At 33.9% G+C, this 26,514-nt stretch overlaps 1 protein-coding gene across 2 annotated transcripts in view; it reads left to right on the top strand.

Annotated features, from left to right (window-relative positions):
- LOC115891525 (LIM domain only protein 3) overlaps positions 1–25,115 on the top strand; it is a 147,285-nt gene extending 122,170 nt beyond the window's left edge. For both annotated transcript variants that reach the window (XM_030912009.1, XM_030912010.1), the window contains exons 5-6: positions 3,602–3,753; positions 22,878–25,115. In XM_030912009.1, coding sequence (XP_030767869.1) covers positions 3,602–3,728 — 127 coding nt within the window. In that variant the 3' untranslated portion in view covers positions 3,729–3,753; positions 22,878–25,115. The remainder of the gene's footprint in view (positions 1–3,601; positions 3,754–22,877) is intronic.
- Positions 25,116–26,514: the final 1,399 nt, after the last annotated feature.

Below are 26,514 nucleotides of genomic sequence, written 5' to 3'. Positions count from 1 at the left end.
GCTAGGGCTTACTGGCTTATTAATCCAGCTTGAAGCTGTATCCTTTATTTGTTGTTGACCTTTATCAAATTTACCTTTATTCTAGTCGTAGAAACTTAAAATGTAATAATAGACAGGGTTACATTTAAAAAATAGAACTTATTTTTTATTTATTTGGGATACTCTGTACCTTTTGAAAATAATTTAAATTTTAGCTTTAGTAGTCCTACAACGATCCCCTAACTCACATTTTCTAAAAATCTAATGGTGTGGCTACAATACTCCGTATCGAATGAGGTGACTATATGATGTGACTATATGTGTATACGAGCTCAAGCTCATGGATTTAGCGAAACCTCCAATCGCAAACAAGGGGCTGTTGGAAAGCAATCGTGTCATTTATGACGCAGTTGCATTTTCTTTAGATGCTATTTTTTTATTCAACTTAAGTAATATAGGTATACTTGTTAATTAGGTTTGTGTGTCTTCGTTCAATTGATAAGGATTATTATAATTATAATTAAGGAATAAATAATTATTACAGATTTATTTTGATTTTCAAGTGTTTTCTGGTGTTAATTTCCCGAACGATTAGTGTCTAAGATGGACGTGTTACGTCATAACTGTCATTATTGTCCTGTAAATAAGTAACTTCCTCTATATTATTTACAAATTGAACCGCTATATATTATTTTACTGCTAGGCTAGTTAGCTAAGATATCTCGTGACCACCCACTGCCTCGCGAGTACCACAAATGACCGATGGCCACACTAGAACAAAACACGCAACGACCAGTATTAGCTCCCAACGTAACAAATAGCCCCTGCATCTATTGGAAAAACTGCTCACTGACTCTCGCGTTTATCACCCACCGTTACGAAATATACAGAGTGTGTTACCCAGACAGTATAGGGATAAAAGTGAACTATGACATGATTATTATATTTCAGAAATAATTTAATTTGACTTTCATTTGTAATTATACAAAACATTAAACTGATCAATCAAACTCATACATCTTTATTAATATTATTAGAATAAAATTTTTATTATTGCGTTAGCATATTGTTAAGATGTAGAAAATACACCTACATGTTATATTGAATAAATAAATTATCTTTTTGTGGTTCAATAGCTAAGACACTCGCCAAATCCGTAGGCAACAAAAAAATACGTTAAATTCACTTTGAACTTACTTGCCAAACACAGCCATGATTATATATTATTAGCCACAAATGTAACGATATACTTGCGCAAACTTAGACAATGTTCACGTGAAACGCACAATATTCTAGTACGATCAAAGACGGAGCAAGTATACTTCTGCGAAATCATACGCGATATCATTTTTGAAATAAGGAGTTTTGTTTGCGATAGGATGGATGATGACGATTGATGATGCTTTCGAAAAAATTGACTTAATATTTCATACAAAAAAAGAAAAAAACCTAGAAGGCACCGAACAATCTGATGTAAAGAGTAGTTAGTGAAAGAGGAAACTATTCACCTCATCATCAGTTCTTTTCGGTAGTTAGTTTAGGTCATTCATTTTTTTTAATACGGTTAAGCGGCCCATACATTATCAAACAAATTGCGCAACGCAGGCTGTTGCGCAACGAGTTGCCAATGTATGATAGTGTTTGATGCGTTGCGCAATTGTTTGATGAGTTTCAAGAATATTTGAATTCTTTTGTGCAACAGGACTGTTTGCTCAACGCGTTGTGTAGTGTATGTGTGTGTTGCGCTTCGTTGTGCAATATTTTAGTTCTTTCATCCAAATTCTTTGTTTTCTTTTCCGTTTTTTGGTATCATCGATATCATCTAGGGTATATACGATAATAATTAACGCAATGACAATTGAGGACATGATTGTTTCTCAAACAATGCACAACTTTTAATAAAAAGTTTGATCAAAATTTTACTAAGTGCATGGGTGAGGCAGTTGTGCAACGGAACGTTGCGCAACTTGTTTGATAGTGTATGGACCGCTGAATCAGTTGTGCAACGCAACGTTGCGCATCGCCTCGTTGCGCAATTTGTTTGATAATGTATGGGCCGCTTTAGGAATTTGTTCTAGTTTTTTATACTAATTGACTCATTTTTTGTATCTCTATTATGATATTTTTTGTTTTTATTTGCCAAAGACATGGTTTATTTCTGATTTCTTCCAAATTTTCCCGAACTCCGCGTGTGTACTTTACTTATAGTTAGCGGTAAACTAAACGTAAGAAGTGTATACAGGCAGGTGGTTAGGATACAGTAAACCTTCGAACGAGTATATGCCACATAGTTCAAATAAATTTACGCAAACCTAAACTTGCTCAAGTCTCGGAATGGAAAATTGAATTTTTTTTGATACTTGCACAGGTCTAGACATTGGCCTAAAATCTTCCAGCATAGGTTCCATTATACTTGCACAAGTCTTTTTTTTAGAAGAAAAAGTTTACGAAAGTATATTGTTACCTGTGTGGCTGATATAAATCAATTACACAGTTTTAATTATCTTATGGCAAAGATATTAAATATTGATGGAAGCTTTGGTGTTACTACACCAAATTCAAAACTGATCTACTACAAAATACCCTATTTTAAACTCTAGACGTGTTAGAGTAGACAGAAAATGGTAGACTAGAAAATATTAATATAATAAGCATGTAATTTAAGCCTATGAATGATTTGATAACATACTGAAAATTATCCAGTAAAAACATGAATCTCTGATCTAGTTAACCAGCTAATAGTGATTTTATATTTTTTCTATTAGTGTATGTTTCGAATAAATCACGTTTCATTCCTATTATACATAGTACTTACTTAAGATTGATTTAATAAATGCTTCCATAAAAAAATCATGTAATATAGGGATTTTTGTGGATAATATACTACATTATCGATAAATCTTAGTTGACTGCTGGATTAAATAATAATCACTCATAACTTCAGTCAAAACGTTTAATAAAAACTGATATAAATCGATTACTCAACTGACTTACATTGCTTTCTTTAGGCTTATCGATATATTTTTCATAAATAGATTTTATGAATAAAATAGAATATAATAATTGGGGAATTCAGTTCTTCGCTTGAAATACAATGGTTACATTTTAAAATGTCTGACCCATACAAAATTTAGATAGAATTTCTGTTTAAATATTATAAATATCCATCCAGCTGGTAATTAAGGCAAAGGGAGACTAAAAATATTCAATTAGCTGTCCTTCATGGTTGCAAAAAAAAATATCTCAAAACTATCTCAGTTTATGTCGCCAGTACATCCACGTTTTTTAATCAATTGAAGCCAGAATGGTCTAAGTCAAAAAATTTAAGAATACAAAATAAACTGACAAACAATACCATCTACTTTTATGCGAACATTTCAGTTGATCCCATTTTGTTACAATACCAAAGTTACAGTGTTAATATCTTATGTAAGTATTTAACAGTAAGCCGTTAACTTTGAAGCCACATAATAATATCTCAAAGCTACATTTTTTGACTTAGACCACCACAGCCCAAGTATCCCTGAATAATCTCTTGAATTTTAAAGTGTTTAGTAACCACCCTGTTGATATTAAACCGCGCTGCCGCATACATAATATTGAAGTGTTTATTACGTTCCAGGTACTACATGCTCGCGGGGAGCCTCGTCTGCGAGCAGGACTGGCACAAATTGCTCAAGAGTTCGGCGGCGGCGGCCCCCACGGTGCGAAAGGGCAAAGTGGGCCGGCCGCGCAGGAGTAGAGACTGAATAATGGATACCAACATCGATGCAGGTAATTGAAAACATTTATTTAATGGGAATACTAATAAATCGACCCGGCTTCCTAATATAACTTTACTTTTAATCAATTTGATTCGAATCGTCAAACCATAATTGATCCTATATTTATCATTGACCTGTAATACATAGATTATGTGGTATATACATAAATCAGTTTATACGTATGATGTAGTGACGGGAATACATAGAGATACAGATAGAATAGCGACCGTTCCAGAAAAATACCGCGACAAAATACCGCGATTTTGTAATCGAGGTTCCAACTTCCTAAGTGTCGCGGTCCTCGCTTATGTAGTATTTCTGGCATTGGTACCTACTTTTATTTTATACTACCTACCTAGTCCCACAAACCACTGTCAAAAAAATCTTTATTGGTGACCGGTTTCGGCAATTCCAGCCATCATCAGACCTTAAAAATAGATATAAACAATAAAACTTATATAAATGTATAAAAGCGAATAAAATTTTCATTTTATTTTATTTGTTTTTACGTTTCATCTTTCAAACAACGCTATTTTATACCATGCTTAGTACATACAAAAAATCGCTATTTCAAAAGTAACGTAGCGACAGGAGCACCAACGCCAATAGTACCAATCGCTACAGGCGAAAACGAAACCCTAGAAGCGCTCCAGCGACTGCTGGAACGAAGTAAGCCGCCTCCGAGGTTGACAGTCGATAGCCAGTTACAGCAGTTACTTCTGTTCGCGACAGGGAACTAAAACTCTAGGAGCGCGACGGCTGGAGCGAAGTAGGCCGCCGCGCCGCCGAGGTCGAGCGTCGATGCCCAGAGTTCCAGCAGTTGCGCGACAGGGAACTACAACTCTAGGAGCGCGACGGCTGGAGCGAACACGTCGCCATCGCCATCGAGATCGCCCGACGCTACGTACACTTCCAGTAACTATTGTAGGCGACCGACGAAATCGCGACGGCTGGAGCTAAACACGTCGCTATGCGGTTACGACGGTTCAAGCTAACTTCAAGAGCGATTATAAATAATTTATTTGCAAATTATAAATAATTTATAATTTTGTCGTCATTATGATCGTCGTTCTTCAGTAACAGGTTTCCCATTCGTTGTGGAGCGCGACACGGCGTTACAAAAAAATATCGCTCCAGAATCGCGTTACTCAAATACCGACACATCACTAGTATGATGTAGTGACATAAAATTGAAGACTTATTATTTTCTGGTTCTCAGAAGGGAAAATATTCGACATCAGTATTTGTTTAACCAAGTAATTTACCTCAATGGACTAATGACCCCAAAAACATTATGACAAGATTTGTCGTGATCTTAGTTTTGGAAAACGAAAAACTTGATCGCAAAATTACGAAGATTGAATAATGTCTATACCTTTGTGGGGGGTTTATTTCTTGAAAAAAATCCTAATAGAAGAATCTACCGTATGATCCAATAAAAACGGCGTCAGCGATGGCTGTGAAACTCAAATGTCATCGATGACATTTCCCATATAAATTTACATCTAAATGACAGCTATCTTAATTTCATAACCATCGCTGACGCCGTTTTCTTTTCGATCATACGGTATTATTAAGCATATTGCTAAACAAATGCCTTGGACTTATTAGATTGTATTGTATTCTACTTACGAAGAGTGAGTCACAGGTGGGACAATCCACTGCGTCCGCAAGGGCCTATTGTTGCTTAGTTCTCCATTTTTAAAATTGACCCTCAAGGTCCAACCTTTTAGTATAGGTTGTTATATATCTGATTTCACCAAGGTCTGATAAGTCTAGCATGGCCTTAGAATACCTCACCTGGTTTTGCTGCCAGCATTATGTGCTGCATAGTTTCTTCACTTTCCAAACAGAGTCTGCCATTCGGCGTTTTCCATCAGTTCCATCCTCTGGAGGTGTGATCTCAGTCTGCAGTGGCCCGTCTATACTACAGTGAACATAAGCGCACCATTTCCGCCGACCTTTAAGAGTTTTTCTGTTCTCTGTTTGAATGGCACTGCCGAGATTTCCTTTGCATTTCCATTCCGGGACTGTCGTTTCAGTAAGAGAGTCTTTAAGTTGTTGTCTTGCGAGATTTTTTGTGTGTCGGTTCTGGACTCACGAAGCCCTGGTATGATGTCCTGGTATACATATCAACGATACTTTATTCCTATCCCCTAGTAAATTGAGTAGTTTCCTAAAATGAGAATCGACATATACGGTGCATTTTGCTTTAAATGTGGATTGACTACCTGAAAATATATTTATTCTTTCCCGGTATACTGCCGTTCTACCAACATTTGCACACAAGTTTCAATAGCATATAACTCAGCTTAGAATTGTGAGGTTAGAACCATTTCATATTTTTGAAAAATATTCATAATCATCTAAATATTGCCATGCGTCATCAACAATTCTTTTAATAGCAACGCATACATCTACTTTATGTTTATTGAGGGAGTGTTTTCACCCATTGATCATTCATCTCACCTCATAGATCATCACCTCTTTTGTACTTAATAAGGTAAATGTTTAGATATTCGGTAATGCCTGTTTCAAAATAAATAGTTTAAAAATACCAGCAAAAGTCAAAGATAATACCGTTAAGGCTAAATTGGTATTTATGGAGAAAATGGTGGATAAACTACGATCCCAACAAATATGTAGGTTAGATTTTATAAAAGCTATGTCTTACCATTCTATAATACCAAATAAATTGTATTGTATTCAGATATTATTAATAAGTATTGTATTCAGATATTATTAATTTTAAAATATAAAATGTACATTATTTTTATTAAAATAAATATATAAATTAATTATGATATTTTATTTATTTCGCAGCTATATTTATTTGGTGTCGAATATACCTGTCAGATAAAAACGGAACTTGGGGCTGGTGTCGAAAATTGCCATTAAATTTTAGTCGCTACCTGCTTAGTGTCGAAATTTCCTCCGCCCTTATTCTTTCCCGGTATACTGCCGTTCTACCAACATTTGCACACAAGTTTCAATAGCATATAACTCAGCTTAGAATTGTGAGGTTAGAACCATTTCATATTTTTGAAAAATATTCATAATCATCTAAATATTGCCGTGCGTCATCAACAATTCTTTTAATAGCAATTTATACATTACTCGAAGTATTTGAGGGAGTGTTTTCACCCATTGATCATTCATCTCACCTCATAGATCATCACCTCTTTTGTACTTAATAAGGTAAATGTTTAGATATTCGGTAATGCCTGTTCTCCAATTTAGCCAGACTAATGAAGACTTTTAATTTCGATAGACAACTTTCAAAAATGAGAGAAGGTATTCTAATTCTTCTAATTTTTAATTAAAACAACAGATAACTTCAATGTCGTAATGTTTTTTCCTGTACGTATAATGATATATGGAGGTAATATACAGGGTGAGTCTTAAATAAATGCAAATATTTTTAGGACTGTTTGTGCTTGAAAGTACAATTTAAAAAAAAGACTATGAAAATAGGAAATAAACGAGAATTATTCACAAAGATTCTACAACAACACGAAATTATACAAATGAATAACTAACATTATGACAATTGTCAAATAATAAACGATAAAGTTACCGAACACGGCGCAATGTGATCAACATAGCGATAATAACTCTCTCAAGTAAAATGAAGAGTTGCTCGGTATCTTAAATTCTACAAAAAAATTAAACATTTTTGCCAAGATTTCATTTAGTCAGGTTTATAGTCTTTAGTGTCAATTTCGATATGATTGAGGACCTACATGGAAAATGTTTTGCGATTACCGTAGTTAGTGTTAAATAGGTATTTTTTAAAGATAAAGTTAAAGTCGGTTTATAAAATGATCTACTTTCAAAGATAAATTATTCACTTCATCGATCAATATTAATTTAATAAAAAATGGTATGTTGAAAACGAGGTTGAAAACTTATTAATGTGGGAGGAGGTACTCTTGCAACGAATCAATAATTATCATATGGGGAAAAAATAAAAACAATCTCGCAAATTCGCTTTTAATTTAACTTCCACCGTAGCCGCGAGCGCCGAGCGAATCGAATCGATACAGCGACCTCTATATACCTCTAATTAGCGAAAGCCCTCCTTTTTTTTCGCCATCGACCAAACAAAAGCTACATCTCGGTGATTAGGTGTGTTAAATTTTGATTTAATTAAAGCTTGTTACCGATATCTGACAATTACGAGGTATTGTGTCGTGGAGCCTTTGTCTTCCTAATTAGACAATCCCTTGTTGCGAGCCAGAAAGAGAGAGACGAGGACGGAGAGACGAGGACGACCATAGAGAAAGAAAATGAGAGGACGCGGCTAAAAATGGCAAAAGAGACCATAAAATATACAAACAAGGCCTCATTAGACCGAACCACCGTGGCATTTTAACAATGGTTCTATGGGTGATGAGGGGATATAGAGGGAGAGAGGAAAGAATGACGAACAGGCGTACAGATCTGCCGAATTCGCTAATTGACCAGCGATAGATTTTTTCTCCGGCACAGAACAGACTCTATCGTCTAATTAACGTCAAAATTTGGCATTACTGTCACGTAGATCGGAATCGGTCAGTCGGCTTGGTAGGTACCGGTAATGAGCCAATTTGGTGGGTTAGGTCGCCGAAATGGACGACCCTGTTTCACTTTATTTCGTAAAAGAAAATAAGTAAATAAAAGCGGATAGTTTTAAAGTATAATGCGGCTTGATCATTATTTTTAACCCATCTATCTGTTTAAATTCGGAATTGACGACCGAGATATCTAAAATATGTTCCTTGATTTAAGTAAGTACAATCTTCGGATTGTCACGAAGTTTTTAACAGGACACTGCCAATGAACACCTCAGTACACTGAAGCTAAGAAACAAAGGCGAATGCAGATTCTGTGGGGAAAATGGGGAAACACCAGAACACCTCGTCAATGAGTGGACCTAAAAGACAACCATTCATGCCATAAACTTTGGTACGACTGATACCGGAGATGGATGACTAACATCTGTAAAACAGTCTCAGATACTGGCTTTTGTCAAAGCTCTGAGACTCTATGATGAGTTATAACTCAAGAAAGGGGGACACAATAGATCTATAATGTCGCGGTGTTTCACCTCCTCCTTTTTTTTCTATTTATGGCCACTTGCCTATTACGGCATTCAGCCAGCTTAATTATATTAATTATATGAGCGTTTTCCAAATTATTATATAGCGTTTCAATTTACTTAAAATCTAAACTTAAATTCTAAATCGGACAAATATAGACTCACACACACATTTAATATCCCTGTCTGAGGCCGGATTCGAACCGGCGACCTTGAAAACACATACCCCGATTGCAATTAATAACACATTTTATGTCAATGTGACCACCTGGCAAATGTGCGATTCTCTGTAATATGCAATGATAAGCCATTGACAGCGACCTATATGGAGAAGTCTTCAAGATGCAAGACCTTTCGTAAAAGATAGGACTAGAGAATGTAACTTAAGGATCAGAAGAGGACCACAATAGATCTGAAAAGTTCGCATTGAATCAAATCGATAGCTACCTCGAATAATCTAATCTAAATACTCATTTGTTAAAATATACCTATAATTTTCTAGTTTATTGTAGTTCAAAGTTCAAATGGTTTTGGTGCTAAGCTCAAATGCGAGGGCGCTTTTAGACTGGAATTATTAAAAGTTTCGTAGTTAACGCAGGATAATTAAACTCGGAGCGTTTCGGCGGCGTGTAAACACCCACCTGGCCCGGCAAAGAAACAGCCCGGGGCTTCTTTGCGAAAAGGGAAAAATCGAATCTGACCGCGTAACGTAATTTCCGACAAAACAAACATTCTTTGAGAGGGCGCAGCGCCCGCGCCGGCCGCCCGGTTAAGGTAATATAATTTACTAAATTAATTTCGGATTAAATTTAATCTCGTATAATTAAAGCATCGGTTGCCTGCGTAAAGGACTGCGGACGTGGCGCGTCCGTCGGCCATTTTCCCTTTGATTGAAAATGTAATTACTTTGCGGACATCAAAGGAACGGTGGGGGGAGGGGCTAAACCCTCCTAAAATTTTTATTTTATGAATCTTCTAAACCGTCGGGACTAATTAAATTTGCGGCGGGAAATTAAGCGAGGCTCGGTGCGCGATCGGACGTTTTGTTTGCCATTGAGGCCGCAGGAAGTGGGTTTCGAAATTGAAAACGGGAGAAACATTTAGGTTGTATTGTAAAAAAGGAAATATTAGAGGATGTTGAAGATTTTTAACTGGGATTATCTTTGGGCTTTCTATAGAGTCCCAATATGTATTGACAATTTTGTCGTTGTGGGTTTAAACAAAATGAAAACTTGTGCACACCTAAAAAGGCGCATTCTTACGACTGGTGTACTTGACAAACATTTGTTATTGGAATATACTTGCCATGTCGTGAGAACGGTTTCCTTGGCCACTCGCAGGGTTCGGAAAACTACATGTTACTTTTAAAAACTACATAAACTACATTACATGTAGTTAATGTAGTTTATGTAATCTATGTATGTAACTTTCAAATATCAAAGGTTTGAGGTGAGGTTATAATATAAGTTGAAGCTTTACAAACACATAATGTATTTAAGAAAACAAAAGAAATGTGACTTTAAATATAATATTTACATCATATTATCTCTATTACACCTCATATAAAGGAAAATTATTCATAATATTAATACATAGTTTATTAACGTAGTTTTCATGTAGTTAATGAACAGGAAAATACGTAGTTTTTGAAGTAAAACTACACGTAGTTAATCAGGTAAATTACGTTTTAATTAACTATTTCCGAACATTGGTCACTCGTCGCGTCCCCACTCTCTGTCGCCCGAGTCAAACGATTAATCGTACACTTGCCAAATGTACTTGGCCATCCTTGTTTACACTTGCCGAGGCGCAAAAAAACGACTGCGCAAATAATTGTACTGTTATAGCGTATGTCCGATTTATTTCCGGATCGTAGCGTTTTTCTAGTTAATTGAGGATAATTTAAAACGTTACAACAATAATAGATTATGTAATATCAAATTTACATTAATAACTTCAATTTTGGCGGTATCTAAATCATTCTCACAGCAATAAATGGAGTGGACCAATGAAGACTACACGGGATACACAATCCAGATATGTCACATTTTCATAGAAATTGAGATAGCGACGTTGAACAATACAACTTTATGGACAAATGTTAACGTCATTCGAGAAAAAAGAAAGCAATTATACGCTTAGTCCCTGAGATATTACAACTGGGTTATTTTGCCGTATAAAGGAAAAACCAGAGTAGTCCACGCGTAAATGGCAAAAATCAGAGATGAACTGACGCATGGGCGACAAGCATGCATCTTGCAATTAGTTATTATATGTTATAAATTTATGTATTGTAATAAAAACTTACTTAAATATTAATTTTCTCCCTACAACAAAAAATAATAGTTTAGATTTAGGTTTTATACAACCTATAATTGGACATCCCTGGTTTTCCCCTGTTTTGTTTTGCATTTTGACATTTTTATTTCGGTATTTGAGAATATGGCGATAATTTACAATATTAATAATTCAGAATTGGTAGTAATATATATTTTTCTAATTATTCAACCGAAAATAACATATTTCTTTAAATTGCATTTTTCTCGGCTCCTATTATGGACAAAACTGGGGTTTCCCGTGTAGTCTTGAAATGATGTTGTTTTGGAATTTATGGATTTATACGAAAATGAGCCCTTCATATGGATGGCCGAACATAAAGAACATAGATATCGTATTCCAGTGTACAGTAAAAGAACTTAAAAAGAATCACTAGCAACGACAATTTCGGGACGACCGGTATCCATCGATGTGACTATACTGTTTACTTGCCAAGGATTTAAACAATGTTTGTGCTTGCGTACTTGTTGAAATGGACACGTCGTGTGAGCACCACACTTGCCGATGTTGTTTACAAAGTGGGGACTGGTGGGGATACTTGCCAAGTACGCAAATATTGGCGTACTTGCCAAGTAGACCAGTCGTGAGAGTGCGCCTTAAGGAAAATAAGAGATTGGACTGGCCTACAACGAGATCTACAATCACACGCACTGGTTCGAGCTGCACAGTTGCCAACCTTTATTGAAGATGGTACCATTACAAGAAGAATGAAATTGTAACTACTTATTACATTTACTCATTTTTGCAAAAATTACTGCCACCTAATAACAAGTGCCTCTTTCTCCTGCACCCATTACACCCTATTTAAGCTTGTGCTCTATATACATACATCTTAAAGAGATGCAATAGAGCCCAACAAGACTAAATTACGTCTCCTATCTTTCCAAGTTCGCCATGTCGCTCGTCCTGGAGCGGCGCAGAGGCACTAGCAACCGTCAGCGGCCGTAGACGCGGTTTCCGACACCGAAATCAAACAAAATAAATAGTTCAGTTCGAGTGTAATTAAAATAACTTAATAATGATTAAAGTTGTAAGAGAAAATAATTACTCAGTCGGCGGCGGTTCGCGGCAGCCGGATGCTTCGGTGCAATTAGACGGGAATGCGGCGCGAATTCCGCCTTTAACTTATTGCCGTATAAACGGAAAATTAAAGAACGGACGCCGTTCGCAAATAAAAAGGCAATTAGGCTGTTATTAATTTTCGTTGGAGGTTCGGCGGTTGAGGGATAGTGCCGCGTATCGACGTCGCGCGTCGGTAGCTCAATTCCATTGTTAACCCGGTATTAGCGGCCTGAACATTTTGCTTATATTTAGGGTTTTTAGAAACCCGGACAAGTGAACTCAAGGACAAAGTCCAAACATCGTCAAAATAAATTATGAATTTATTTATGTAAAATTTGAGAATGCCTGACGGTGCGAGTAAGAATATCTGACAGTTAATGTATTTTCTGTCATTGTTTGGATGTTATCTGACAATATTCTTCCCTAACTCATTAGGAAAATGGACACACTTTAAAGGAGAAATTAAGGGCAGTTGAAAAAGTGTTAATTACAATCTTTTCCTTTTGTGAACAGTAGAGTGTGTCCCATTTTCATGTTTTATGTGTTGTTTCTCGTTTATGAGTAATAGAGAGACAAAGATGCGGTTTCCACATCACTATACTACCTTCTTCTAAAGCTTATAATACTACACACAGGTTGGTATTAGCTCCCTTGCTTGCAGAACTACAGGGTGAATTTCAAAATGTTGCATTTTTTGCATGGTGAACGGGCCTTTAATTTGATATGGTTTTGACTGGCTCACTGCTCAGCTTTACAATTTTGGAAAATATTTGTTTATGTGTTGAAATTGTATTTATATATTTTTTAACATTGCTAAATTGTCTTGCAGACGCTTTGTTCTGTGCGCTCGGGGTTTCTTTTTGCTTTGCCGGTGGTCCTCTGTTTTTCTTACGGGTTTGTTTGTTGTTGGTATATTATTGTATTAAAAATGAAATTCTGTTTAGTTATTTTTTACAGGGAGTGTGCCACACTGATGCCTTTGGCAATCAGTGAATCGGTTTTGTAATCGCGGTGCACTCCTTATTAGGCTATTAGGCTATTAGTCAGCCAAAGTATGGTTTATATTTTATATATTTTTTATATTGGGGCCTAATAAAAAGATTTGATTTGATTTGATTTGATTTGATTTTTCGACCCTCTTCGTATCTCTCGGTTATTTTATAACTTATCGAAAAGGTAAACACTGAGTCTCATAGAGTTTTTGACATAACACTCAGTGGAAACTAAATATGTAACACCGTTGGTCGTGTGACCAGGGAAACTCTCATCCAATATGCGATGTATTAACAAATCTATCGAATCAAATTGAAACCTAATCTCGTTAAAAGTAGCACGTCTGCCATACTAAAGTTGGACACTTTTTATGGGACTAGAAGTAAGCGCTAGGTATCACGACCAATAACTCTATTAAATATGAGTATTCCTAAAAATGTGATCAAGATGGTCAAGATTAACATTGCAAGTCTTGTTAAATCTCAGAACATCCTTTAACGCCAAGGATTTGGAAGTTGTAAAACAAGAAATTGCAATACTGGAAGGTACATTCTAATTACTCAATTAAAAAAAAACAGTTATTATAATGTTGCATTTACCCCACACTTCGTAATTGTGAAACCTGTTTATCTGTCTTTTTTTTTGTTTCACGACATTGTACTAAACTATAAATCATACTCTATTTCAAATAAGTTTGTCATTTTCTCACAGTACTTTTGATAAATAAGTTATTGTCATCTGTTTGTGTTTAGAGTTCTTCACCCAATCTTTTATTGGCCAAGTGTTTAACTAGTTTTATTTCCTTTTCAAATCTTTTTATGTTTTTTGAATTTTCCAGTTAAGTTCCAGTTCCAGTTCTTTAAAATGTCAGTTCATTTTCATGAAAACTATAGAGATTTTGAGATGTGGTTGTACCATTTTCTCTTCTTCTTCTTCTTAGGTCGCCGCCTTCCTTCAGAGGTTGGCGAATCAACTGACTATGATGGTGCGTGAAACTGCAAATTTCAATAGACATTCTTCCGAACCAACGACGCAGAAAGCGCTTCCTTAAGCCAGACTTTCTGCCTTCTTCCCACTGATCCTGACTGAAATAAAACTGCATGACCGTTCATCGATGCAGTCAATCATGTTCTGCAGGTCTAGAATGTTGCCAGCTAGTATGACCGTATCATTTTCTCTACAATGTACCATTTTTGTGAAGATACGTAAATAATAACGAATAGTTTAAGCAAATAATATTAAAAACAAGAGGGCAACCTCGTATTTCCTTGTTCCGCCTTGGCTTATCTCGGGTAATCTCCGCTCTCATTCAGTATTTACATGCAACATAAGCAAACCATTGATTCTTTCCCTAGGTACTATGAGTGGTATGGTCACGTATTTCGACTTTTGCTAACTTCCAGAAGTATTTCACGAGGAACCATATTAGTAGTGTAGAGGATATACTTATATCTTGCATTAGCATTACATTTTTTTTTCTTAGAGGAATTATTACGTAATGGTTATGTGAATGTCAATATTGTATAGTACTAGTACCTAATCACACTGAGTGCCCCGAGACGACAACCATTTGTAACACAAACTTTGGTACGAATGATATCGGAGATGGAGAACTCTCTATAACCGTCTTAGATACTATCTTTTTGACAGCCTTGAGACTGTATGATGAGTTATAACTCAAGAAAGGGGAACACAATAAATCTATAAGGTCGCGGTAGCCCCACCCCCCATACAATCTACAGTAATAGTAGTACAAAAACAAATTCCATGACATAAGTTAGAGTAAGTTTATCCAGACGAACAGGAAAGACAACGACGTATTTGATTAAACAGTTACTCAATATTAATCCGAAGTTGTTCGTCTCTCTCTTTACTCTCCGTCCAATATTAATAACGTCAAAAGTGTATATTAAGTTTAGGGATATAAACGAAGTGAAATTTTAATGGAAAAAGTAAATTTTCTCCGAGAGGATAATTTCATTAGGGGGAGAGAAGAGGAGAAACAAAGTTTATAATCTGCGCCGCCGAGGCTCATCAATATGCCTTTTAACGTAATTTGGCTGGTTTCGCGAGCAATTAATACTTCGCGCCGACATAAAACAATACTTTGGACGAATTTAAATATGAAAATGGGTAGGGCGGGGGGCTTTATGGGTCTTTCGGGGACGCCGTCGACGAAATTGCCGAGCTAGACGAAGCATCGCGACGCTAATCGCCGGAAGCGGACGCCCGTTTACGTTTATTTCGCTTTCGTTTAAAAGCAAATTGAATCGAAAGAATTTATAATATTTATTTTTTCTTTTTTTCGTTCGAGTCCTTTTAACATTGGAAAACAGTGTTATTATATCTGTGGTACTAAGGCAGAACGTCAATATAGGGAATAATGTTGACATATCGGGTTCTGCCTTAGTGCCACAGTTATACATAAGTATATTTTACAGTTTTGTCAAATAATAAGAGAGGCTTTATGGGTCCCTAGACCATACTTTAACTGACATCGGGTCAATCAATATTAATCAATTAAGGCCGCCTAAACAAACTTAACATATTACTGTTTTATATACTAATTCCATTATAGTAAAATTAAATAATAAATATATTGTAATTATATTCCTGCAGATTGAGGGAAAGTTTTGTTCTTAAATATCTACGCTACATATTATAAACGCGTGTTCAAATATTAATTTTGTGGAATATATATGAACATAAAACGACATGTAATGAACTAAATAATACCATCGTAAGAATAGTTATTTTAGAATCATCTAGGTTTACTTATTTCACTGAGATTTATGAAAAAAATTCCTTTGCCTCGGGTACAGATACCGCCACGTTTTGGAAAAAGCTCAAAACTAAACAAAATTGAACGAGGCAATAGGAAACGCCAAAAAAATCTCCCCATGCCCTCCTTACGACTAGTTTTCAGGCGCTTTTACTAATAGAAAATAGGTCGAGGCAAACCGAAGTAGGTCAAGACAACTGGAAATAAATCGAAATGCCACAAAGTTGGCCGACGAAATGCGACCTTTTCGAAGAGTTCTCCGCATAGTATAGAGGCTGTTTTAGAGAAATTATTACGTAATGGTTATGTGAATGTCAATATTGTATAACAGCAATACCTACCTCATCGCACTTAGTGCGCTGAGACCGCAACCATTCGTGGTATAAATTTAAGTACGACTGATGTCGGAGATGGCTTGCATCACGCTTGCATCAAATTTGTGTAACTTACAAAAATCACAGAACGAACGAACAAACTCTGAACGAAAAATATATGAGGCTTTTAAATCCAATAAAAAATAATTAAGATTTTTTAATCCACCACATGCCACAAAACAAACTTAATATAAAATAAAATATTTTGACAGTGCCATTTGTCGTCTGTCATCTCAACCTTCTTTGGCTCATTGGATAAACTCTAGACGATTTAAAACTTTTGTTTTACCTCATTAGGTTTGAACACTCACACAGATTTAATTGTTTCTCTCTTCCATTTTCTATGGAATCTCTAACCAGAATAAAGGTTTGATTTTCTCAACGACTATCTATAGCGCATTACTACAATATACATTTTTGGAATAATTGATTTTAGTTTAGATAATATCTAAAATATTTTAAATTATTACTATTTTGTAGCAACACACCACATTATAGATGTAACACGCCATGTGATGAAATACTAATTGATTTCTATACAATTTTTACACTACCTGGCCACCCTGTATAATATACACTACGATCGGAGGCCGATCGTAGTGTATATTATACAGGATGGCCCATTAGTGCAGGGAAGTCCAATATCGTCGTAGTAGTGGAAGTTATGAAAAAAAAGTTTTATACAGATGCTGTATGGTTTATAATGAGAGAAGTGTCATAAACGAAAGTTAAGATAAAGTTTCAAGTTTTTAAATCGCACCCCCATTTTTCTGTAGATAATCAAACTATCAGCATAAAATTCTGCATATTGTTGACTATTTTTATTTGAAGCACTGTGCGGTGTTGCCATTCTATTTCTTATTTACCAAAACTTTGGATAAAAACACTATATCCGAAAAATGGTTCAAAACAGGAGTGTACATCTATAGGTCTAGGTTATATCTATAGGTCTCAGAACGCGTTTGTAACATTTGATAATAGGGATTGTTTGGCGTGACATGATATACAGGATTAGTGTTACGGATCATATCAATTAAATAATTAATTAAGAGTAAATAAGTCATAAATATACTGTCAAGGGTATGGCGACATCTGTCGGAAGAGCAAAAAACCACTTTGCAGGTTTATATTGTCAAGAAGCGTGACGAAATATTTCCGGAATTGAGTAGGGCGCCATCTCTTAGACATTAGTTGAAAATCGAGAAACAAAAGGAACAAGACTGAGTTTTAGAATGGAAATTTCACAAACGGCCTGGTCTGGTACCGTATATAAAGCGCTATCCATGCTTGACAGTCCGTTAATTTTTTAATAGAGTTCTGTAATAAGCGAATTGTGACAAATTGGCGAAGGCGATTTGTGTATTTTATATAATTAAGATAGTGTTTATAGCTAAAAAATCAAATTGTTAAGAGTTTATCGTGTGCTTGGAATTTGGGAATCCGTAACAATTAGTATCAGAAGTGGGATTGAATGAAGGATTTCCAAATTTTAAGAAGAAATCAGGTAGATTTTGAAGATTTTAGACCGGATTTGAGAATTTGTATGCTTGGGACTAGAGAACAAGCGAAGAAAATGGAGTAATAGGAAGTAAGCAAGTTATTAGATGATTTTATGGAGAATATGAGAAGAGAGAAGACTGAAGAACAAGAAATACTACGTTAAGACAAGGAAAAGGAAAATTACGATATCAGAAAGACCGACTTGATAAAACAGGCAAACCTTGCATTCGGACAGGCAATATTGCGTTGCTTCAGTGTGATACAGTAATATTGCGTTGCTTCAATGTTTATATAGCAACAATTGGTCTTTAGTATTGCAACATTGGTATATTTAGTATATTGTGAACAGGCGAAGTTGTGAATAGGTGTGATATCTAAGAGAGACAGAAACGTACTAGCAAGGGTTTTTATCTTTAACCTATATTTAGGATTTATTTACTAAGATTTGTTTTGTGTGGTAGCCATAACATTTGCGATAGCTATACATAATGTTACTTTTAGGCGCGATTATTAGCGTCCTCGTAAAAATATAACGTTATTTTTATTGTTAAAGTTGGATAATTAACCGAGAAAGCCCATCGAAATAATCCGGAAGAAACTTTAGATTAGCGAGGGGTCTCGCGCCTTAACACTTAGACCCAGTACTTACGCTTTGCATTAGTGCAACCGACGAACGGTCCTATTTTCGAAACTAAAAGGCGCTTTTAAAAGTGACGCGCTTTCTCTCCCTTTCCCGACGTAAAAGCATTAAGTTGGCGGCGAGCGCCGTCTAATTCGACGTCGCGACGCACAGTGGGGTTAGATGCTGGTAAAATGGGTCAAAATGTATATTTTGCGTAGACGGGAAATTTACCGTAAATCATATATATCATCAATAAGATATGCATATTAAAGATAGATGCAGAGAGTTCAGTAGAACATGAACGAAAATATAAAAGGAAGGGAAAATCGAAATAAGTAGTAACGAAAAACCCTTTTTTATCGAGCATATTATTTGTTATAGTCTGTCCAACGATAAGCTCCTTGACAGTGATAGATGTGTATCTCATTTTAATTTCAAAGTAGTTTATTTTATTTTACAAAGAAATAAGTTGGTACAATTGGAACGCATAGCAGAAAATTAATATATTTAAAATTTGACTGATAAGTGATTACTTCAAAATATTGTGAAAAAAACTATATAAAACTGAAAAAATGTAATCGATTTATTTTATGAAAAAACGGTATGTGTTAATACAAAACAAACAAGAATAAAACACCAAAACCAAAGTACCAAAAAATATAAAAAAGAACGATTTCTTACTTTCAAGCTTCAAGAAACTTCCCGCATTTATTATTATATTTATCAATATAACTTATGTACAAATACAAATTTGTAATATTCCACAGGAATAAATAAAACAACGTACTTAAAACAAACTATTTTATTAATACTAACACTTACCAAATGTTATCACACATTATATTAAAGGTTGATTAATTAGCTTTAATCTTAATTTTTTTAAACCAGTACCTTTTGATATTATTTTTCTACAGTACTAAAATCCATTTTTTACATATCGTGTGATGTCGATATTTTACAGCTAGGCCAGTTAGGTATATGTTTAGTACGAACCTTGTACCATATACGAGATGCACTTATCTACGACGAGATGGTATACAAACTTTATTGATGGTAACTTTAATGGTGTATAAGACTTTCTGCCTGGGCAGCAAGTATTAACTATAAACTGCTCTTCTGGGTCTGCAGTTAATTTTCCCTCGATTTTTCCTCCACTTGACTTCAAAAGACACAAAACACACGAAATAACACGAATCAAAATGCACCATCTTCCAAAACGCAGATATTTGACATAAGTTGACACAAAATTATAACCTGTAATTTGGCAAGACTTTGACAAGCCTAAAAAATCTAAAGGCGAGTTCATACGCATCGGCGTCCGTTTGTCGTTCATCGTTCCGTCAAACCAATAAAATTGAAATATGATCTGTCAGTTCTGAAATAAACCAATAAAACTGCAAAATAAAAACACTAAATCACCACAATACACCAAAACTATGTTAGCATCATCAGCAGATGATTATAAACTTTTGAGTTTATAATCGATAGATGATTATAAACTTTTGAGTTTATAATCATCTGCTGATGATGCTAACATAGTTAGCGAAACGCGCGTCCAGTGTAAAAGTAAAAGTGTTTTGGTGTATTGTGGTGATTTAGTGTTTTTATTTTGCTGTTTAACACCAAAGGTTTCAACCCTCAACTGTAATCAATAAAACTGGTTAAAAACAATAAGATACGACGCATGACGGATTTATATTTAAACCCATCCATAGTTAACTTAAAAAATATTAGAAACTTTTTTTATTAAAATAAATAGATTGGTATGGGACGTCATCTGCTTTTCTTTTGTCATCGTCTGTCGAAATCTTACCTGAAAAAAAAAACAGAGTGTATTTCGGTAATCTGGAGACGACCGTGGATACGTCAGGAAACCGAATTCTTTCAAAACCTGAAATAAAAAATGCAGGTCCGTACTTAAAAAAAATTATCTCACAAATTATATTATCAGCTAATTTGAAATTCTAAAAAAACATAACAACACTTTATCAGATAGCCCTGATAAAGTGGCTATGAGAATGTACAATTAGTTTTTTGAGGTACCAAAAAATAACCACGGGAAAAGATAATAATTGATTTTCAAAAAAATCCGTTTTTCGAAATAACTCAGCAATCCTTGAAATTTTTAAAAAATTTTGATGGTATTTTGGTGAATATCTCAAGGCGCAACTTTGCCTTTCAACCATGTTCGTATCTATAACGGTTACCGAGATACCAATGCTCGTACCCCGAATTTGTAGCACCCTGTATACATTTCTCAAATGCAGCTATGAAATGAACTACATGAAAGACTATCTTACTTACATATGAATATTCCTTAAATACAAAGAAAACTCGACACTATGACCTATTAATAACTAGATTTTTCGATGAACTGACCACTGTGCGACCCCTACATACACTGGCGTACGCGACCGTTTTAAAAGTTTTTCCTTTTTGTCGAGCACGAATTCATTAGGGTAACACTATTTTTCGAATGCACCTTGTATACGTAAAGCGTTTTAATGGTAATGGCGTTGTTTTTAGAGTTATTGCGTTACTTTTGAATAATGTCATGTTTTAAACTTGGCATTACGACAGCTAATTTTGCTTCTTTTTACTCTGGAAAATTTAAAAGCACTTTCGAGTGCACGGCGTATTATAAAAGTACTTTAATAAATTAAGTCTAACAATGGGATGAGTAAAAAGTTATAGCTACTCGCATGAATATACGAAAATGTAATGGTTTTTTAAATTTTTACGACAAAAATACATTTTAACTCTCAAAATTACTAATTGAAAACATCAAGATAAATTATGAATCAAATTGAAATGACTTGACAACCAGTCTTACGTTATTACCTACATTTACCTACTTATGTCAAATTAGTTTTTAGCTTCATACAGAACCTGCAAATTAGTGGAATAAATTAGTGGTTTCAATTATACTTTATACTTTTTAGTTTACGGTTATTTACAATTTCTTCAAAATACAATTAAAATTAATTGAATATCCTAGCAATAGCTTGCGGTAGCTAGTTGTATCCATAGAGAAAGCCTATTAATAATTATTATTGTTTTATAAGCTAATTATAATTAGCTTATAAAACAATAAAATTTTTCATTTCTAACCACAATTTGCTTTGACCGATGGTAATGAAAGTCCATAATGTCATTAGTTGCAAATTTTGAAGTATAATTAGTGGCAAAAGATAAAAGTTTGTAACGTTTTCTACTAATTGAAAATGTCTACCACTAATTTTAACGTTCTGAATGATTGCTTACATTGAAATTATAGGAACAAACTTTTACTCTAATTGGAACCATTAATTTATTCCAGTAATTTCGAGGTTATGAATGAGCGTATCTCAATTTTTTATATATGTATTGACATAAAAACAAACATTTTTTTGGTAAAACTTGAGAAGTGATATTGCTTATTTTCAACAGTCATATATACTCAAAAAAACGGGAAAACTTAAGGGAAAATTTTTGGTCAAGTTAAAAATGTTACATTTTTTTATTTTTAGTTTACCTTTCCTTGATTTTTTTAGCCAACTGTATATAAATATATCAACATTAAGTTTATTCATATATTTAGTTAGTTATAAATTTTAGTATTTGACTTATTATACAGGGTTAATCGCAGAGTTGTTTTTATCCCATCTTTAAAACATCCTGTGCAATAATTTTGTGTCTAAGTCTCTATCGTTACTTTTTAACGCTTTTTAAATTTTAATATATAGTGAGTAGAGTTTTACATTTTCTAATCAGTGTCGATATGACATTACGACAATAGCCACCAAAGCTACCTTGTGATATTAAAAAATAACATCATAAAGTAATGATAGTTGACAAAATTGCAAATTGTTGGTGGTAAATTCATTCAAAATTAACCAAGGCATGTGTTGATATTAATCAAAAAACAAAATACTCAGGAGACATGGTACCGATCGAAAAATAATGTCTTAAGGAATGTTACTCACGAAAGTATTGCACAGGGTGTTTTAAAGTTAGGGTAAAAACAACCCTTCAATTAACCCTGTATAATAAGCCAAATACGAAAGTTCAGAAAAAACTGAGTTTATGAATTAAGGTTGATAGATTTATACACAGTTTGTTAAAAAAATCATGAAAATAGGGCTGAAACTAAAAAAATATAACACTTTAAAAAAAACTTGACGAAAAATTATCCGTTGCATTTTTTTGCATCTGAGTGTAATTTGTATTCTAAACTGTGAAAAATGTAAATAAAACTATACAAACAGTGTTCATTGATTTGATACGCATTTATCAAATTATTATATTACGGGTATATATGAATTGGTTTGATTATTGTATTATTTTTATCATATTTTTTATTTTGTTTGTTCAAAATTAAAGCAGTTTTTCTTTTTATTTTCAGTTGTACCGTGGTATACCGGGCTCAGTCAGGACGTGCAATAAACGAGAAGCATTTCCACCGATTGGCATTTTTGGTTCGGTCTTCCCAGCATATCGATTTCATTTTAGCAATGAACATTTAACGGTTTTTGTTTTTCTTGCCCGCATCCGTCGAGAGATCGGACTTATTTCTTGTACAGGGTGTCCGCTATTGTATGGATCAAACGTTAGAAGCATATTGTATAGCTAAGAATATGAAAATACCATTATTGAGAGGTTGGATTATTTTCCGTTAATAAAAAAGGTGAATTAATAAATTTGTACTTTTATACAGGGTGAGTCTTAAATAAGTGCAAATATTTTTAGGGGTAGTATATTTCCAAACCAAACCAAACACGATTATGAGGTATTTTTCGCAAAAAAAAATTAGTAAAAAACATAGTATCTTGATAATACGGCAACATAGGTAGTAGATTTAATTTACAAGAAAGAAAACCCAGAAAGGTTCCAGTTTGGTTCTCCAAATTTAAGCGAAAAATCAACTTTTTTGGAAATTTTTAAAGTAAAAATCTCGGTTATTTTGGACTTATTTGAAAAACAGTAAAGCTAAAATATGTTTCTTTTATCGAGATCTACCAGCCCTGAAAATATTTGCACTTATTTAGGACTTGTCCTGTATATTTGAATGACTTAATTGAGAAACGCGACAAGTCCACATATGTTTCAAATTGATATTTTGGTTTAAAAATGCTATTAAAAGCATAACTTTAGATTAAAAATCCAACATTTCCAAACATTTCTTTTTGATTACCTATTGTAGGAATCAAAATGTCACATTTATTTATTTTTGTTTGTTATCTTAAAATCATTTGTTTGGACTTGTTGGCTTTCCCAGTTAACCGATTAATTTGTATTTACGTCAAAATATTTAGGTAAATCATCCAACAAGGCAATAAAATACAGTATGGTTGGTACTGAAATTGTTTTTAAACTCTCAAGTCAAAGTCTTTATCATTATCAAACTATTTAATCTTACAGTATCATCAGTGTGATCAATTTCACAAATACAATATGCGGGTGAAGTTTTCTTTACTTGAAATGACTTTAAAAAACAACAACAAATCATCCAGTGTATAGAAGCCTCCCCAAACACAAAATCATAAAAATTTCTCTGCGGAAATGCATTATTCTTTTTCTGACTTTAGAATAACTGACATCAGTTACATGAAAACGTGTTCCTACCTTACATTCTAAACACATGTGTAGGTATGAACTTAACGTAGTAGATACTGTAATTTAGACATCAGTACCGTACCGAGAAAAAACGAAAATAAACAAAAATGAACCAACAAACCAAACCAAAACAAAACAACCCTAAACAAAGCAATCAAAACCCGCTGTAAGCAAAAACTTGTCTGTTTACAAATTCCAATTGCCTAGTACTTTTCAAATCTTGCTATATTTTACAATATTTTATCAATAAATGAAAATGGTACACTTCCTCAAGAAGTTTTTTGCGAGTCAATGTTTAGAAAAATTTCTAGATTGAAAAGCAGAAACGTGTTTGTAACTGGTTTTAGGTATTGTAAAGTTGAAAAACTGAAAATTATGCATTCCCGCAGAAAAATTTTTGTGACATACTATTTAAAAAGGCTTCCAAATACTAAATAAACAAATATTTCTTACATAACTGACTCCAAGTAGACGAAAGTAACTAAAAAAAAACGATTTCAGCTATTTCGTAGCAAAAAAAAACAGATTTCAACTATTTTTGTAGCAGAAACGATTTCAGCTATTCTAAACCCTCAAAGCCTTTCTCATAAAACTATTTAATATTACGGTATCATCTCTGATATCAATTTCACCAATACAATATGCTACTAAAGTATGATCCGAACCTGAGTCACTCTGTAGTGTTTAAAAGCAGAAACGCTCTTTCTCGAAGCGAATCGAAAGATTTTGAACGAATCATGATGGTAAACAGTTTATACTTATTATTATTCAAAATCGATCGGTTTGTTTCCCAATCTCGAACCCTCTTATTGCAACAAGTATTCTTAATTCTTTTTTTTTCTTGCCGTGTTGACGCTCCTTACGTCGACGGGGCGAATCTGTAAATATTGACGGTGATCCTGTAAAAAATGAGAGAGAGATTGTTGTGAGAGAAACTGTAAAGTGATTCGACATTTAACAATCCCGAATTTTTATTTGGTATGTTGTTGTTATTTTTGTAAATAATAAAGTATTGTTAATTCAGTAATTTGACTGGTTTTTATTCGAAAAATACCTACCTTATATTTTAAATTAACTGGAGAGTAAAATGACATGATTTTTTTTAATGTGGATTAATAAATGTAAGAGTTTTTTGTTTCGAAAACAACATTTTTAAATAAAAAAAAAATAAAAAGACAGATTCAAAAAAATCTCTAAATATTTTAAAAATAGAGAGACTGTAACACTTAAATAATATAATTTACTCAAAGGTGATAATATGCAGTAAATTTGCACTTGAAAATAGATATTCTACCAAGTGACATCTCCAAGACAGCTACAAAGTTTTTCATAAGAAAATACATCCAAATAAACTTATTGTTTTGCCTCTAAAAATGTTTAATTAAGTATGTGACTTTTGTAAATGACAATATATTATAACAATCAAAACTTATAGAAAAACACAAACTAAAATGCGTTTCAAAATTAATAAATAATTCCGCATTAAAATTCCTCCTCTCTATTTTTATATCAAAAATTAGAGAGTTTACACAGGGTGTTCCTTAATGACATGTTAATATTTTAGGGCATGAACTTCATATGAATGTATGTCATAAACATCTTAATATCTAAGATACAGGGTGTTCAATTTTTCTAGAATATATTTTTTCCATAATAACTCTCATTTTATTACAGATGTCTTTATGAAACTTGATACACGTCTTCAATGCATCAAAATATCTTTTTTGGCGTACAAAGAATTTTATTTATTTCAACCAGTGCCGTTCATACGAGTTTTACATTGAATATTTTTGGAGAAAAAAGTGGTACACCACTGACTTCTCTTAAAATAAAAAATATTTTCAAAATCTCCATTTATTTCTAAACATTTTTAGTCTCTTAATTTTTTTTTGTCCAACGCATAGTTTTTGCTTAAAAAATTAAAGTCAGTTTATTTCAGGGTCAAATCGAAAATCATTTCTGCATCGACTGGAAGAAAATGAAACAATTTTTTTTGTATATCAAAATAAGCATTTTGACGCACGGAAAACGTGTATCGAATATACCATCAGAGATATTTTGAAAAAAAAATTGAAAATTTTACCACCCTCTATCTAGAAAGTTAAGATGTTTAGGACACATATTCATATAAAGTGTTTTCTTAGAATAGGTCCAAGAATCACCTCCTTAAATATTAGCATGCCATTAAGGAACACCCTGTATTTAACCAACCGAACCGTTGCGTTGGCTATTAAATTAATGTGAATGCTCACAATGATGTGAAGTCGAATCTTGCTTTAAAACAAGAGCTACAATATCCTATTGTAATAATGGAAACGATAAGAAAGTCCACACTTCATACTTGTCATTCTTGACAGTTCAAGAAACTAATTAACCTATACAGGAGTCCCCGTAGTTTGACAACAGGGTCAAGCGTGGCCCAGTCG

The sequence above is a fragment of the Sitophilus oryzae genome, unplaced genomic scaffold (assembly GCF_002938485.1).
Source record: "Sitophilus oryzae breed Bouriz unplaced genomic scaffold, Soryzae_2.0 scaffold_1184_pilon_pilon, whole genome shotgun sequence".
Taxonomy (NCBI): Eukaryota; Metazoa; Arthropoda; class Insecta; order Coleoptera; family Curculionidae; genus Sitophilus; species Sitophilus oryzae.
This window is presented reverse-complemented; position numbering and strand designations above follow the sequence as displayed.